Source organism: Podarcis filfolensis (assembly GCF_964270895.1).
Source record: "Podarcis filfolensis genome assembly, chromosome: 16".
Lineage (NCBI taxonomy): Eukaryota > Metazoa > Chordata > Lepidosauria > Squamata > Lacertidae > Podarcis > Podarcis filfolensis.
Window position 1 is genome coordinate 8735796 of NC_139620.1, and position 18076 is coordinate 8753871.

Sequence of the window (18076 nt, forward strand, 5' to 3'; positions counted from 1 at the left end):
TGGTACCAGTGTCCCCTATTCCTCCGCCTCCGCAGGCATTTCCAGATGATGGGTGATTATTAGCAGCAGAGAGACGTTGTGGGAAGGTGGCTGGAACCCGAGAGAATGAGCACAGGGTGCCTGCTGCACCGGAACAGTGGCGCACCTCCGAGTGGCGAACCAGAAGCCTGTGGGAAACAGGCAAGCAGGATCCGAGCACAAGAGGACTCTCCCCTCCTGAGGTTTCCAGTGGCTGGTATTCATAAGCACAGCAGCCTTCAAAGCCATGGTGGCTAGAGGCCACAGGTAGCCCTCTCTCCCATGAATTTGCCTAATCCTCTTTCAAAACCATTTAGGCGAGTGGCCAACACTGCCTCCTGGGGAGCAAGGAACGGGTAACGGGGGCAGAAAGGAAAAGGGCAGAATTGAGTTTGGGCACATACCACGCCCTGTTTCAAAAGCAGTATGCCATTTCAGGAGTCACGGCTTTCCCCCCAAGAATCCTGCAGTTTAAGGACGCTGAGATTTTGCTGGCAGACCTATGCGCTAGTCCCCCCACGGAGCAACAGTTCACAGAGCGGTTTGACAATCAATCCCTCTTCCCGGGAGACTCCGGAAATTGCAGCTCTGAGAGAGGAATAGTGGTGTTTCCTAATAACTGTCGTTGCATTTAACAAGCCATAGCTCCCAAAAATCTTTTTTTGGGGGGTGGGCGGGGAGCCGTGGCTGTTGAAGAGGTATCATAGTGCTCCAAACGGTGCAGATATGACATTTATCTTGTGCCTGGCATCTCATTGCTTTGCCAGATGGTTAGCTGTAGGGGGCATCTTTGCCGAGACCTCTCGTCCCATTTTCCCACCCCACCCTTTGTATACCTGGCTGTGTCGCCTCAGTGGCGGAGATGGCTTGTTTACATTTTTTTTAAAAAAAAGGTCGCGGGGGGGGGGGGGCAGGGGCTGCCGCAAGGTGTCTTGGTGTCAAAAATACGCTCCAGAGCTGGATGCACACATTCAAGAAGTAAAAACACAGCACCTGATACGGCTCTGCTGAGACTGTACCACTCTGGAATGTCAGGATGTACAACCCAACTACACTTCCTCCTCATGTCATACATGACCAGAAAGCTAGAACATAGGAAGCCATCTTGTACTGAGTCAGATGAGCTCAGGCTTGTCCACACTGACTGGCAGCAGTTCTCCTGGGCTGGCAGATGTCTCCAGGTGTCTACCTGGGATAATTTGCATGCAAAGCAGGGGTTGGGCTCTTCCACAGGGCCATGGTGCTCCCTCCCTAAGCTAAGCTGCAATATCTCTCTCTCTCTCTCTCTCTCTCTCTCTCTCTCTCTCTCTCTCTCTCTCTCATGAAGAATGCGACTTTCCGAAAAAGGGGTTCTAACTGAAGGGGGGGCAATCGATCCTGCAATCTTCTCCCCTTGCCCAAAGCGGTGTAAGAAAAGCCCCAGGCTGCAGTGTTTCACATGCTCTTTCCAAAAACCAAGCCCATCAAAACTGGTAAGGCATTGCAAGATTGGCACCTCCGGCTGCACAGAGTGTCTCGGGCTCATTTCTGTTTAGTAAAAGAAAAAAAGGGGGGCGAGGATGCTCTCTGGTGAGCGAAGGAGTTACTAGGAGGGGTGTTAAATCTGATCCTGCAGTCTGTAATCATTGCCTCCCCAAAAAATCCTTCAATTTGTAGTTAATTGCCTAACAGCTGCCTTGGAACAGGCTGCTCTACGAAATTCATTTAAGCATTCATCGCGGCCCATTTTTTCTCTCCAGCTTCCGGTCCCAGCGGGGTTTTGACGGGCTCTTCTCATTTCCGGTGAAACACAGGTGCTTTGAGCGATGGCGGGAGATGCCACGGAAGTAAGGGGCCTGACCTGGAGAGATGAGGGGGAGGGGCAGACGCGGGGCTGAGATCCTGCCAGCCAAACAGATAGAATCTGACGCTCCCTTCTCTGGATTCATGTCAGAAGGACGGGGTAGGAAGAATGAGGCGCCTTTGGGAACAGGGGTTTGGCTGGTCACCAGGGTGGGCAAAGAAGACCCTCCAGCCAAGCAGCCAGCAATTTTCTCTCTCTAGACTGGATCAAAAAATAATAATGTTCTTGCCCCCAAGCCACTGATATGCCAGAAATGATCAACATTGGGGTGGGGTGGGGTGGGGAGGAGGCTAGTAACTTTCCCAGACTAACAGCCATTGGGGGATCCGAAATGGCTCAAGGGAGTGATCAATTAACCCTTTCCTACTGTGCAGTTCTCCCGTGATTGAAACCACCTGCTAGGAGTCCTGCAATGTGGAACTGAGTCTGCATTCTGAGTAGCTTGAGGTAGAGGCAGGCTTGCCTTCAGAACGGGAGAGTGGAGCTGTCCAGGGTGCTGAAATGGAATGAGGCTCTTTCTGTGCCAACTGTGTGGGCTGGAGCTGCTTCTCTTCCTGGAATTTCCCCATGTCTCTTGCCCACCATGCTACCCCCTACCTAAGAGGAATTGGGAGGGGTGGGTGTGCGTGCTTCGAACTGCACCTCTGCCCTCTGCACGGAGCCTTAGAGGAGCCGACCTCCTTTCTCTGAGTCTCCATCTTCACATCTGCCACATATGGGCCAGAAGACTCTTGCCTGTCTCACAGGGCTGCCAAATGAGGATTTACAGAAAAAAGAAACATGTAGAGTTGAAGTGCTAGGAATAAAGACGTAGCAAGCTGCTTTATACAGAGTCAGACTGCTTTCCCACCTAGCTCAGGGATGTCGACATAGGCTGGCAGCAGCGGCTGTCCTGGGTTTCAGGGAAGGGACATTCCCATCCTTAACTGGAGATGCCGGGGGTTGAATCTGGTGCCTTCTGCTCGCAAAACAGATGCTTTAACAATGAGGAGTGGCCCTTCCCTTCAAAATAAAGATTCTAGTCCTCATAGATGCTAGAGCGTGAAGCCAGTCTCTTCCTTTCCCCATGGTGGAGGTGCCCTAACTCGCTTTTATGTAGCTAAAGGAACGCAGGGAGGGGCTGCCTTATACAGAGTCAGGCCATTGGCCCATCTAACTCAGTATTACAGACACTGACTGGCAGCTGCTCTCCAGGCAGGGGACATTAACAGTCCAACTGGAGATGCCAGGAACGGAACCTGGGACCTTTTGCATGCAAAGCGGATGCTCTAGTGATGAGCCACAGCTCCTTTCCCAACAGGGGAAGCTGCCTTATATTGAGTTGCAGCATTCGGCCCATCTAGCTAAGTGCTCTGTACCCCGGCTGGCAGGCGAAATGTCCTCGTTCAGACAAATCCCAGCTTTTCTGGGAGGCCGGGGGACTGACCGAGAAGACTCAGAGTGGCTCGCACCGTATATAACCCTCCTCCAAATATTTCCTGGAGAAGCAGGGCCTCTCCAAAGCCCCAAACTGGCATGGTGGTGGTGGGGGAGAGAATCCAGTGGGCGTTGTAAGGATCCTGCCCTGAAGCTCCGCTCCGTTTCCTAAGCAACTTCAATTGCAAGGAACGCGGGCCACCTACCATCCGCGCTAAGTGGCATGTTCCCTCCCTCCCTCCCTCTTCCCCGTTTAATGCTTTCTGGCGCTGCGATATTCGGAAAAGCCACACACAGCTGCTGAAGGGGAGTTTTGACAAAAGACCGCGCATCCCCCCCCGCCTCCCCTGAAATAAAAACCCCACATGCCGAAAAATCGCTAAAAAGCACTTAGATCTACCTGGGGTGTTTTCTCCCTCCCCTTTCTTGGCTCGCAATTAACCGGAGCCGCGGGGCGGCGCGTAATTAATATCGCTGAGCAATTACACGCTTGCTTTGCCTGTTCAAAGGGAACATGAAGAGTCACCTGCTCGGCTCTCGCTGGAACGAGCCAGCGGCCGCCTCGCGGGGCTTAGAAGCCGAGCCAAGGCCCCCACCCCACCCCAAACAGCCTGAATGAGGAGCCGTGCCAGAGGGAGGCATTTGCCTGACAAAAAAGCAGGTGTAGCGAATGGGTGATGCCAAAAATTGCCTTGACAAAAGGGAAGGGAAGGTTCAGAGCAGAGGGCTGTGACTGTTTTGCTCCTCGCTCCCTCTGGGGAGTTAAAGGTAAAGGGATCCCTGATCATTAGGTCCAGTCGTGGCTGACTCTGGGGTTGCAGCGCTCATCTCGCTTTATTGGCCAAGGGAGCTGGTGTACAGCTTCCGGGTCATGTGGCCAGCATGACTAAGCCGCTTCTGGCGAACCAGAGCAGCACACGGAAACGCCATTTACCTTCCCGCCACAGTGGTACCTATTTATCTACTTGCACTTTGACGTGCTTTTGAACTGCTAGGTTGGCAGGAGCAGGGACCGAGCAACGGGAGCTAACCTAGTCATGGGGATTCGGACCGCTGACCTTCTGATCGGCAAGTCCTAGGCTCTGTGGTTTAACCCACAGCGCCACCCACGTCCCTGGGTCTCTGGGGAGTTAAAGGGGTGTTAAAAGCAGGCAGCGTAAAAAAAGTGAGTTTGGGCCCCTTCGGGGGAATGGAGAAACCCCTTTTGACCACCAGCAGGTGACACCAAACTGGGAGGGATAGCTAATGCTACAGAAGACAGAATCGGGCTGCAAGATGGCCTTGACAGATTGGAGAATTGGGCCCAAACTGACAAAATGAATTTCAATAGGGACAAATGTTAAGTTCTGCACCTAGGCAGGAAGAACCAGCTGCACAAATATAAGGTGGGGGACAGCTGCCACTGGCATATGTGAAAAGGGTCTAGGAGTCTTGGTGCACTGCAAGCTGAATATGAGCCAACAGCGTGATGCAGCAGCAAAAAATACTAATGCTATTCTAGGATGCATCAACAGAATTATATAGTGTCCCGATCAAGGGAAGTAATAGTACCACTGTATTCTGCCTTGGTCAGACCACACCTGGAATCCTGTGTCCAGTTCTGGCACCACAGTTTAAGAAGAAGATTGAGAAGCTGGAAGGTTTGCAGAGGAGGGTGGCCAAGATGATCAAGGGCCTGGAAACCAAGCCTTATGAGGAACGGTTAAGGGAGTTGGGTATGTTTAGCCTGGAAAAGAGAAGACTTAGAGGAGATATGATAGCCTTTTTCAAATCAAGGGCTCTCACACGGAAGAGGGAACAAGCTAGTTTTCTCCTGCTCTGGAGGGTAGGACTCGAACCAATGGCTTCAAATTACAAGAAAGGAGATCCTGGCTAAACATTAGGCTCTGTCTCTCTTTGGAACTTTCCCACCCTGCAAAGGCCTTCGTCATGGAAGTCTGCTTATTTCCTCCTCCCTCCCAACGCGTTTTCCTTTTGTGCTGTGGCATTTTTTTAAAAAATACGCATCCGCAGAACTAAAAAGATGAAAGCTCATGCAAGTGCCGCCCCGGGACTCACTCAGGGAGGGATGGGAGAATCTAATAGTCTCCCCTTAAAACGTGTGCATTATTGGGGCTACATTCTCATCCCCAGCCTTCAGGTAGTCTCCAGATCTGAGCCCGTGGTGTACGGAGGGATTTTAATATCCAGAAATGAATTGTTTGGAAGGCCTTACATTTCACACACTGAGAAGAGAAGACTCCCTGAAAAAGACCCTGATGTTGGGAAAGATGGAGGGCACAAGGAGAAGGGGACGACAGAGGAGGAGATGGTTGGACAGTGTTCTCGAAGCCACAAACATGAGTCTGACCAAACTGCGGGAGGCAGTGGAAGACAGGAGTGCCTGGCGTGCTCTGGTCCATGGGGTCACGAAGAGTTGGACACGACTAAACGACTAAACAACAACAACAACATTTCGCACACTGCAAAATGGCACCCTGGCTTTTCTCCAAGGGAGATCAAGGTAGCATGCACAATTCTCTGCCCCTCTCTACTTTATCCTCACAACACCCCTGCGAGGTAGGGTTAGGATGGGATACGCTAACCGCTAATGCGAATGGCGGCATTTTACGCATTTCCGAATGGGCTGTAGCCGAGTGGGAAGGGCTCAGCCTGAGCTCAGTGAATAAATGGTAGGATTCAGACATGACTTAGACAGCGGTGGCGGGGAACCTGTTCAATCCCTGGTGTCTCCAACAGAGCCTGGATACGCCCCCTTGACTGAAACTCTGGACAGCCACTGCCAGTCAGTGTAGACAGCACACAGCTAGATGTACCAAGGGTCTGACTCTGCATTAGGCAGCTTCCTAATGATTCCTAGTAATTGTTTTTTCAAATAAGCTGTGCACTCCACACCCTTGTACCGGTGTGCTGAAAAATCCCAGGGCTTGCACACCCTTCAAATGCAAGCCAGTGGCATTTCGAACCAGGCTTGGAACTGATTTGACTGCCAGTGGCAATTCAGTTCAACCATTTTGACTGCAGTTTCATCAACCAGTGTGCAGCCTAGTTGTCTATATGGCAATTCAAAGCGGGAGCAAACCAATTTAAGTGCCAATAGCGAATTACATTTAAACCGGGTTCAAACCAGTTCAGTCGCCAATGGCTGAATGTGCAGGACTGCCCACCACCATAAAAAACAAACAAACCTACAATTCCCAGGGTGCTTTTAGTGGGGAGGGAAGCCCTACTAATAATAAAAAGTTGATGAATCTGGGAAGCCGAGATGAGAGGTTTGTAATGTGGAAACTGCAGTGGCAACGCAGTTCAGGCTGGTAACCGCAACGTTTAAAGAAGGGTCGTGGCCCAAAGGGATGTGATTTTTCAAAGCACCACTGGCAAGCCAAAGGGGCTCGGGGCGATTCTCTCGGGAGGACGATGGAGAACAACTTCTCTTTTGCTTTGTGTTTCTTGGAGCGTTCGGAATCTGAGCAAACCCATTTCCTTAGTGGCAATCCCCTTGCCCGTGGCAAGGGGAGGGCAAACGCCAGCCTATCTGGACACGTCGAAATCGCTGCTTTGTCTCCGCAAGGACACGCCAAGAACAGCTTTAGTGGTGGAAAACTTCTGATCTGTCCAAGTCAAGGTAACTCTTCTCCGGCCTCAGCAAAAGGTGACACCTGCCTTTTCCCCATTTTCTTAAAACCAAACAAAAAAGACCCAACACAGAAGAGGCCACAAAGGGTACCTTTACGGCGGTCTCTTTGGCAAAACCAATTTTGAGGGAGCTGGAATGATACCTCGAGACCTTTGCCAAGATTCAGCAGAGGAGTGGGGGCAGGGGGGGGGCACTTCTGTTTCGGCCAATTCGCCACCTCCCCGGTCGCCTTTTGACTTTCTTCGGCAAGACACTTAATGCGTGGAGGGGAAGAAGGAATAATGTTTTTTAAAAATAAAAATAAAAACAACCAGGGAAGAAAGAAGGAGATGAACAACCCCAATGCCAGTGGCTTGGGGTCCAACACAGTGGAATGGTCCCCCTACCTTGCGCCGTTGCATCGATGCCCTTGGAGTTGGCTTGTTTTTTCGATTTTTGAAGACCTGAGATTGAACGTGGATTCCTACGGTCCACCGAACGCCGCTGCGAGGGGCTCTGCCGAAAACGCCCGTTTCACCCCACCCCACCCCGACAGCAGGGGGCGCTACCACCCAGACGAGCCCGCATTGTTTCCAGGCGACCCCACAAGGCGGTGGCCGGGGTCCTCTGCTCTCCCTCCCCCCCACATCCGGGGCCAGGATTGACACCCCCACACGGATAACAAAGACCCACGTGTGCGTGCATGTGTTGTTTTTGTCGTTTCCCTCACGTCCGACGGGGCTCAGCAACTACTGGAGCTGGTATAAGGGGTGGGGAAAGAGGTTGAGCTGACCCCCAAAGGGCTGTCCGAGAGCGGAGTCTGGGGGGCGCCCACACCCATGCTCACCCCCCGGGCCTCGAGGATGGTGGCCAGGAGCTGCTGCTGCTGCTGGCACAGAGCGTCCGTGATGAGCAAGGGCAAGGAGTGGAAGCTGCTGTTCAGCTGTTCCAGTTTGGACTCCAGCCCGCCTATCTGCTTCTCCAGGTCTTCGCTCCGGTCGTTCAGTTCCGTGATGAGGTCGTACATGACGTTCTGCATCTGTTTAATAAAAAAAAAAAATTAAAAGAAGAATTTATTTTTTTTAAAAAAAAAGAAGAGGCAAATTAGCAGGCTACATTGAGATCGGAAGGGACGCGGGTAGTGCTGTGGGTTAAACCACAGAGCCTAGGGTTTGCTGATCAGAAGGTTGGCGGTTCAAATCCCCGCGACGGGGTGAGCTCCCGTTGCTCGGTCCCTGCTCCTGCCAACCTAGCAGTTCGAAAGCACGTCAAAGTGCAAGTAGATAAATAGGTACCGCTCCAGCGGGAAGGTAAACGGCGTTTCCGTGCGCTGCTCTGGTTCACCAGAAGCGGCTTAGTCATGCTGGCCACATGACCCAGAAGCTGTACGCCGGCTCCCTCCGCCACTAAAGCGAGATGAGAGCCGCAACCCCAGAGTCAGCCACGACTGGACCTAACGGTCAGGGGTCCCTTTACCTTTAACAAGCCCTGGGGATACCCCCTCTCCTCAAGCCACCCCTGTCTCTCCAGGCCACGCTCCTTCACCAGCCCTGCTTTGCACCCTCCTCAAGTGTTTTTGCCTGGCTGGAACGTGAAAACCAGCAAGGCCTCTTTGCTTTCTTAGATGGGAGGGCAGAAGGGGATAAGCGTGTGGGCCTCAGTTCCACAGGGATGGCCAGCAACCCGGATGGTTAGATAGATAGATAATTTATTGCGGTCGGAGACCAGCTTGTAAAACACACTTGGGGGTATAATTCCAGAAGGAAAGCAATTTTATCTAACCCCCATTGGACTCAAAAGAGCACTAAGAAAACTCACAGCATACTGTGAAACTGAACGTCTCAAAATCAATTACCGTATTTTTTGCTCTATAAGACTCACTTTTCCCCCTCCTAAAAAGTAAGGGGAAATGTGTGTGCGTCTTATGGAGCGAATGCAGGCTGCGCAGCTATCCCAGAGCCACAACAGCAAGAGGGATCGCTGCTTTCACTGCGCAGCGACCCCTCTTGCTGTTCTGGCTTCTGAGATTCAGAATATTTTTTTTCTTGTTTTCCTCCTCCAAAAACTAGGTGTGCCTTGTGGTCTGGCACGTCTTATAGAGCGAAAAATATGATATCAAAAGACCAAGATACTCGCTTTTTGGGGGGAAACCAAAGCTTAGAAGCTGGGAACCTTCAAGGCCATCAATTAGAACAAGTCACAAATTATAAGTATCTAGGAATGGTGGTACAGGCTTCAGGAACCAACAAACCTGGATGGTTTAAAAAAAGAGGCCTGACAAATTCACGGAGAATAGGGCTATTAACAACTACTAGCCACAAAGGCAAGATTGGGAGGCAGTATGCATCTGAATACCAGCTGCTGGAAAACACAGGAGGGGAGAGAGCTCTGAAGCTCAGGTGCTTCTTGTGAGCTTCCCATGGACGCAGCTGGCTGGCCAATGTCAGAACAGGATGCCGGACTAGATGGGCCATTGGCCTGATTCAGCGGCCAGGCTCTTCTCGATGTTCTTAATAATAATAATAATAATAATAATAATAATAATAATAATAATAAATTATTTATACCCTGCCCATCTGGCTGGGCTTCCCCAGCCACTCTGGGTGGCTTCCAAAAAAAATATTAAAATGCTGTAATACATCAAACATTAAAAGCTTCCCTAAACAGGGCTGCCTTCAGATGTCTTCTAAAAGTCTGGTAGTTGTTGTTCTCTTTGACATCTGGTGGGAGGGCATTCCACAGGGAGGGCGCCACTACCGAGAAGGCCCTCTGCCTGGTTCCCTGTAACTTGGCTTCTCGCAGTGAGGGAACCACCAGAAGGCCCTCGGAGCTGGACCTCAGTGTCCGGGTAGAACGATGGGGGTGGAGATGCTCCTTCAGATATACTGGGCCGAGGCCGTTTAAGCAAGCAAGCAAGCAAGCAAGCAAGCAAGCAAGCAAGCAAGCAGTGAGCTCCATTAGGTAAGCACATTTCTTTCCCTGCTCCACGCACCGCCACCCGTCGCAGGTCTGAGCCGAGAAGAGAGTGTGTTATCACTTCCTTCCACAGGGTTGCCTGGCAACCAAACGTTCGGGGAAGCCCCGCATGGAAGGTGCCAGATCGCTGCCTCCCACCTCTGCCACCACTCCCTGACTCAGAAGCCCCATGCAGTCGAGAGAAGCTGGAGGGAACAGATTTCGGCCAAGGGGGAGGAAGCAGCCTTGTCCAAGACTGGAGCTGGCTCGGAAGAAAGATCACGGCTGCAGTGTGGGGTACCCTCATCTCCCTTCTGGGGTTCCTTTGGTGAGCATCTTCAGATCAAACCCAAGTACAGTGGTACCTCGGGTTACAGACGCTTCAGGTTACAGACTCCGCTAACCCAAAAATAGTACCTTGGGTTAAGAACTTTGCTTCAGGATGAGAACAGAAATTGTGCTCCAATGGTGTGGTGGCAGCAGGAGGCCCCATTAGCTAAAGTAAAGTGGTGCTTCAGGTTAAGAACAGTTTCAGGTTAAGAACAGACCTCCGGAACGGATTCTTAACCCGAGGTACCACTGTAGCCACAAATGGCACCATCCTGATGTCGGGCATGGTATAGTCCAAGCCTGTCCACAGATAGACTCTGTAGGACTCAAATCGCCTCATCCTATCCCCCATCTCCTAAATCAGGCATGGGGGGACCTCTGGCCTGGACCGCAGGGGTCCATGCACTGGTAACCTGATTGCTGCAATGAGCTCTCTGTGGGGCTGCCCTTGGGGGTTGGTCTGGAGGCTGCTGTTGCAGAACACAGTGGCTTGTGGGGGCAAACTCCTGCCAATGTATGGACACCTGAGGTGCAGGAGGAATTTGCATTGGTTGGCAATCTGCAACCAGGCCAAGTTCAATGGGTCTTTAACTGTTCTATTTTTTTTGTGTGTAAATAGCCTGGTTTAGAAGGTGCTGTGGGTTAAACCACAGAGCCTAGGACTTGCCGATCAGAAGTTCGGTGGTTCGAATCCCCGCGACGGGGTGAGCTCCCGTTGCACGGTCCCTGCTCCTGCCAACCTAGCAGTTCGAAAACACGTCAAAGTGCAAGTAGATAAATAGGTACCGCTCCGGCGGGAAGGTAAATGGCGTTTCCGTGCGCTGCTCTGGTTCGCCAGAAGTGGCTTAGTCCTGCTGGCCACATGACCCGGAAGCTGTACGCTGGCTTCCTTGGCCAATAAAGCGAGATGAGCACTGCAACCCCAGAGTCGTCCACAACTGGACCTAATGGTCAGGGGTCTCTTTACCCTTTACTTAATAATAATAATAATAATAATAATAATAATAATAATAATAATAAAATGTGGCCCTCCAAGCCTCTGTCTGGCCCCTAGGACTCTCCCCAAAGCACTTCTGTTCCCCAGGCCACACCATTCCCTGGACCTGCCTCCTTTAGTGTTTCTGCCATTCCTGAGCACTAGATAATGCCTCTTCGGACGAGTGCATGTGCAGAAACTAACCTACTGTAGAAAGGTAAAATCTGCATTCGTTGCTCCACCCACTTTTGCCTCTGGCCCCGCCCACCCCAGGCACATGGCCCCTGGAAAGTTGCCCAGAAGGGAATGCAGCTCTCGGGTTTTGGGAAAAGGTTCCCCACTCCTGTTTCAAATCCCGGGAGAAAGAGAGAGAGAGAGACGGTTACCTTAGAAAGATCGACCAGGGTGTTGGCTTGGTCACTCAGTTTCCTCTGTTCCATCTTCACACCCCTTAACCTGGAAAAGGCGGGAAAGAGCAACCAATCAGCTTGCGAGCATCAAAAGGTGCGTCTTGCCTGCCCCACCCAATCCGAAGCCCAGAGCTCTGATTCCAACTGTTGCCTTGCTGGGTTCCCAATGATGACAAGAACCTTGGCAAGCCGAGCCTTTGCCTGGAGGTCAAACACTGCCGGCGGCGCTACCGGAGGAAGACCCGTAGATGAGCCCCTTCCCATTCACCTGTACGCCATCCTGGATTAATCTTCTGCTGGCTAAATTTGCACCCGCACCGGGACGGTTTATTTTATCCCACCTATCTGATTTTCAGTTTACTTCATCTTTAACAGTTTACATATATCATAATTTCTAACCATCTTCCCCCCACACACACTTACTTTAACTGTAAAAAACTTCACATTTTATCACTTATAAAATATATCTTCTACGTCTAACCCTACCGCCTATATCCACTTCCAAAGCTATTCTAAGATTCAAATATTAACATATTTTTTCCAAATATTCCTTAAACTTCTTCCAATCTTCTTCCACCGTCTCTTCCCTCTGGTCTCGGAGTCTCCCGGTCAGTTCGGCAAGTTCCATATAGTCCATCATCTTCATCTGCCATTCTTCGATAGTTGGTAAACCTTGTTTTCCCTGTCACTTGTTAACTGATTTTTTAAATTATTTTACTTTTCTTTCCCAAAACAGCAACCTGGGGATGCTGTGGACTCAACTCACAGCATTCTGCATGCAAGGCGGTTCCACGGACCCACAGCCCTTCCTCAGCTGCCTTGGGACGGAAGCAGCCCTTTGCTGCCCCTAGCGCAGAAAAGCCTTGCTCCAAATGGCTACAGCGACTCCTGACATCCCAGGAGCAGCTCTCTGCAACCTGCTATCCCTTATAGTTAGGAGATGCAAGCGTGGCAGAACAGAGGAGAAAAGAGCCCAGCTTACTGATGAATGGCTTGGAGGAATTTTCTCTGATGCTTCCGGACTTTGGCGTGGTCAATTTTCTTCAGCAGTTTGGTGTGTTTGTAGATGAGCCAGGTCTCCCGCAAGACGTTGGCAGCCGCGTTTTTGATCTGCAAGGGGAGAGAAGAAAAAGCCGGGCCGCCCGGGGTTAGCTCACCTGCCCAGGTGAAGTGCACCTTTTCCTTCCCTCTCTTCCTCCCCCAAAACAGCACATAGCCAACAACTGATCTTATGCTCTGTGAAGGATTAGGCAGGCTCTCAGAGCAGAGGGCTCTCACCAAGCCCTTTATTTTCCTTTTTTTTAAAAAATACATTTTTATTGGTTTTTTTACATATCATTTTCAGCAATCATTTAACATAACTTCTTATAAAATGTTTTAAACTTCCGTCAACAACCTCTGATGATTTCCTGTTCTTTATCACTTATTCTGCATTTCTTAATTTCTCTATTACTCTTAATTATCATTAACAAAAACGGGACGCGGGTGGCGCTGTGGGTTAAACCATAGAGCCTAGGACTTGCCGATCAGAAGGTCGGCGGTTCGAATACCCACGACGGGGTGCGCTCCTGTTGCTCGGTCCCTGCTCCTGCCAACCTAGCAGTTTGAAAGCACATCAAAGTGCAAGTAGATAAATAGGTACCACTCCAGCGGGAAGGTAAACGGCATTTCCATGCACTGCTGTGGTTCGCCAGAAGCGGCTTAGTCATGCTGGCCACATGACCCAGAAGCTGTACGCCGGCTCCCTCGGCCAATAAAGCGAGATGAGCGCCGCAGCCCCAGAGTCAGCCACGACTGGACCTAATGGTCAGAGGTCCCTTTACCTTTACCTTTATCATTAACAAAAATTCTCTTTATAGCCTTTCTTGCAATATTTCAAATAGTCCTCCTTACAGAACATCTTCCAATCCTACTAGCGTAATCTGTTCGTTACAATTGCTTTTCAAGTATTTTCCATCTTCAGGTAAAACGTGCCAATTCTTTTGCAGCTGACATTTTGGTCCTTCCAGGCCCAAGGAGGAGGGATCAGCAGTTTTGGATAAAGTTCAACATTTGTATAAGAACAGCAGATCTTTATTTGCAAAAAAAAATAAAAAAATTCCTAAAAGTGGGGATGATGACTCTAAAACAGTCCAGTGAGGGCTGAGTAGGCCCTCTTAATCATATCTCTCTCTCTCTCTCTCTCTCTCTCTCTCTCTCTCTCTCTCTCTCACTCACACTCACACACACACACACAAATAGAACAGTCCTGGCAAAGGTAGACTGCCGCTGCCCAAAGAGGTTCCATTTTGAAAACCACAGCTCAGAGCCACCGACGAGCCCGACACGCCATTTGTCAGGACGGCCCTTCCCTGAGCCAGTGGCTACCGCTGTAAAATTTCACAACCGCAAATCAGTGTTAAGAGGTGCGGAGGCTGGCTGTGGTTAACCCAGAACACATTCACACCTTGCATTCAAAGAGCTATGATACCACTTTTAACCATCGTGGCTTTGCCCAAGGAATTATCGGAACTGTAAAGGGTGATGAGGGTCCTTTGGGGAACCCAATTCCCTTTGGGAACTAAAATTCCTGGAGCCTTGTGGGAAGAAAAACTGGCTGTTTAAACCTCTCTGAGAAATCAGGTCTGTGAGGGGAATGGTGGCACAGGGGTAGGGGGCTCTCCTAACAGCTCTCGGCACTCTTAACAAGCTACAGCTCCCAGAATCCTTTGGGGGAAGCCATGGCAGTTTAAAGAGTATCATAGCACCAATATACAGTGGTACCTCAGGTTAAGTACTTAATTCGTTCTGGAGGTCTATTCTTAACCTGAAACTGTTCTTAACCTGAAGCACCACTTTAGCTAATGGGGCCTCCCGCTGCCGCCGCGCCGCCAGAGCATGATTTCTGTTCTCATCCTGAAGCAAAGTTCTTAACCTGAGGTACTATTTCTGGGTTAGTGGAGTCTGTAACCTGAAGCGTATGTAACCTGAGGTACCACTGTATGGTGTGAAGAGACGGCATTCTGCACATGCTCAGAGGAACGCTTTCTCTTCCCATGGGCCTGAGGTAGACATTCACAGCTACAGAAGCCCCACAATGGACATGGCCAGCAGACGGGACCACAGCTCCTTCTGCACGCGTAGGGTTGAAACAACGCTACAGCCTTGGCTCCAGGCCAACCGGCCAATAATCCTTGATGCACCATTGTGTTGGGAGTGGAAAAGGATGAGGAAGATGGTACCAAGTGCAACTGGGTTTTGTGATGCTCTGCAAGGCTAGCTCTCCAAGGTGGTGCCCTCCAAATGAAGTTGAATTATAAGTTCCAACATCCCCGGTCTATTATTATTATTATTATTATTATTATTATTATTATTATTATTATTATTCTATAATACCACTTGTGGCCCAAATGTCTCTCAGCAGCTTACGAACGAACAAAGCTAAAACATGTTTTTTTTTAAAAAAAAACATTTAAAAAAAACACGACCGAGGAAAGGGTTAATACTTAAAGGAAGAAACAATCATTGGGTTGTATGCGGTGTTATTCCTACTCAAGAGTAGACACCCCAAAATTAATGACTACAACTAACTTGGGTGCATCTATTCCAATGGGTCCACTGTGCCTGTAAATAATGATTTATTTTTAAAAAATTACAGTATATATAATATTATTATTTATTTGGTTATGCCTTCGTTGACATCTTTTTGGAGCCAGGAAAAGACTGAGCTCAACACAGAGACCTTTCCATAGACTGTGTCACCGGATGGGTGACAATTCTTAGTGCAGAAGGAACTGCACTCTGCACGTGTTGAATGGCACTCTTGTGTGCTGCATTTCTGGGGACACCCCAGGCCAAAGTGTGGCATCCTGGGATCTGAAAAGGAGTCGGCCCAAGATACACAGAAGGAGCTGCACTCTGCATGTGCCTAGATGGACTAATGGTCTGACCCAAAAAATACGCCAACACAAGGCACCAGCCTGGCCTTGCTGCCGAGGGACGAGCGGAGTATCCCACAGACAGGGAGCCAGAGATTCCCCAACCCTCTGGTAATGAGTTGCTGTGCTAAATTTTGCATCCAGTTTAACTCTAATTGTATTTTTAAGTTACAGATAGGTAGCCCTGTTGGTCTGCCATAGTCAAAACAAAAAACAAAAATTATTTTTTTTCCTTCCAGTAGCACCTTAAAGACCAACTAAGTTAGTTCTTGGTATGAGCTTTTGTGTGCATGCACACGAAAGCTCATACCAAGAACTAACTTAGTTGGTCTTTAAGGTGCTACTGGAAGGAAAAAAAAAATTTTTGTTTTGTATTTTTAAAACTGTTTTAAATACTGGACGTGCCCAAGAATCAAGGCTTTCTGGGAGATGATATATAATGAAATGAAAAAGGTATTTAAATATACCTTCCTGAAGAAACCAGAGGCCTTCCTTCTCGGCATCGTCGGCCAATTGGTGTCAAAGAATGACAGAACTTTTTTTATGTACGCTACAACAGCAGCAAGAATACTCATTGCAAAGTATTGGAAGACACAAGATCTACCCACTTTGGAAGAATGGCAGATGAAGGTGATGGACTATATGGGACTGGCAGAAATGACTGGCAGAATCCGAGACCAGGGAGAAGAGTCGGTGGAAGAAGAGTGGAAGAAATTTAAAGACTATCTACAGAAATATTGTAAAATTAATGAATGTTAGAATGATGTTGGATAGAAATTAAGTGGTTTCCAGCTGTAATGCTTTAAGAGAATATGGAAAAAAGGTTATAATTAGGTAAAAACATAATTAAAATGATGTTGGATTGGAAATAAGTGGTATTAGCAACAAAGTTAATAAGAATATGCAAAAATGAATTGATAATGGATGAAAATGCAGAGTTATAAAATGTTAAGTTATAGAGATAAGATAAATGAAAGAGGGTAAGGATTTGCTGATTTGATTATTTAAATGGGAATACAAGAAGGGGAGGTGTGAGGAAGTCAAAGAAACAAGCAAATGAGTTTTAAGTTATGAAAAATGGAATTGTTTTTAATTTTTCTTATTTTTTCCGTGTTTTATTTTTATTTCTTTTTTTCTTTTATTATGTGTTTTTGTATATTTGTTTTTGTAAAACTTTAATAAATATTTCTTTTAAAAAATAATAATAATGCTGTAACCTGCCCTGGGACCTTAGGGTGAAGGCAGGTATAACAACAACAACAACAACAAAACAACAACGCCCTCGTCACTCATCCCCTCAGCCCAGAGAAGGATATCAAAGAAACTCTAAGAGCTTGGGTTTGTTGGAATCAGGAGAGGTGTCCCAGGAGGTATTGGGGTCCTGAGCTGTAAAGAGCTTTCTAGGTCAAAACCAGCACTCTGAATTGTACGGGGAGCCAATGTAGCTGTTAACAGAATTGGTGTCATGCGATCTTGTTTGCCTTGAAGCTGTCAACAAGTCAGGCGGCTGCGTTTGGTCCTAACTGAGGCTTCTGAGTCATTTTTAAAGCACACTGCAGTATTCCGACCTTCCAGTTACCACCGGGGCCACAGATTCCTGTAGCCAAGTTACCCCTAGCCCCGGTCTGGTTGTAGCTGGGCCACCAGCCGAAGCAGATTGTGTTGGCTGGGGTTGCGTGGCAGTTACATGCAGCCTACCCCTGTCTATTAATAGTATTAATTATAATTATTATCATGTTGTTGTTGTTTAGTCGTGTCCGCCTCTTCGTGATGCCCTGGACCAGAGCACGCCAGGCCCTCCTGTCTTCCACTGCCTCCCGCAGTTTGGTCAAACTCATGCTGGTAGCTTCGAGAACACTGTCCAAGCATCTCGTCCTCTCGTCCCCTTCTCCTTGTGCCCTCCATCTTTCCCAACATTAGGGTCTTTTCCAGGGAGTCTTCTCTTCTCATGAGGTGGCCAAAGTATTGGTGCCTCAGCTTCAGGATCTGTCCTTCCAGTGAGCACTCAGGGCTGATTTCCTTCAGAATGGATAGCTTTGATCTTCTTGCAGTCCATGGGACTCTCAAGAGTCTCCTCCAGCACCATAATTCAAAAGCATCAGTTCTTTGGCAATCAGCCTTCTTTATGGTCCAGCTCTCAATTCCATACATCACTACTGGGAAAACCGTAGCTTTAACTATACGGACCTTTGTTGGCAAGGTGATGTCTCTACTTTTTATTATTATTATCATATTAATGATTAACTCATTCATATTTACATCCCAGCTTTCATCCGAGGAGCTCAAGGCAGTTGCATGCTTGTCCTTCTCCCTGTTTTAAGCCACACAACAACCCTGGGGGGTGGGCTAAGCTGAGTCAGAGACTGGCCCAAGGTCACCTTCACGGCCGACTGTGGACAAGAACCCAGGTGTCCCAAAACCACTACCCTAGAGCAGGTGTGGGGAAGGTTTGGCCCTCCAGGAGTTGGTGAACTACAACTGCCATCACTCCCAGGCGTAGGTTATGCTCTCTGGGGCTGATGGGAGTTGTAGTTAAGCAAAAATAAGATCTGATCACCTCTTCTAACTCACGGAATCCTTGACCCTCCAGATCAG

At 48.9% G+C, this 18076-nt stretch overlaps 1 protein-coding gene across 1 annotated transcript in view; it reads right to left on the minus strand.

The window, feature by feature from the left end:
- Positions 1-7617: 7617 nt before the first annotated feature.
- Positions 7618-18076, minus strand: part of KCNN3 (potassium calcium-activated channel subfamily N member 3) — a 92043-nt gene continuing 81584 nt past the window's right edge. Inside the window, exons 6-8 of the mRNA XM_083591143.1 lie at positions 12547-12674; positions 11541-11610; positions 7618-7932 (exon numbers count right to left, since the gene is read on the minus strand). Of these exons, the coding sequence (XP_083447269.1) occupies positions 7636-7932; positions 11541-11610; positions 12547-12674 (495 nt within the window). The 3' untranslated portion in view covers positions 7618-7635. The remainder of the gene's footprint in view (positions 7933-11540; positions 11611-12546; positions 12675-18076) is intronic.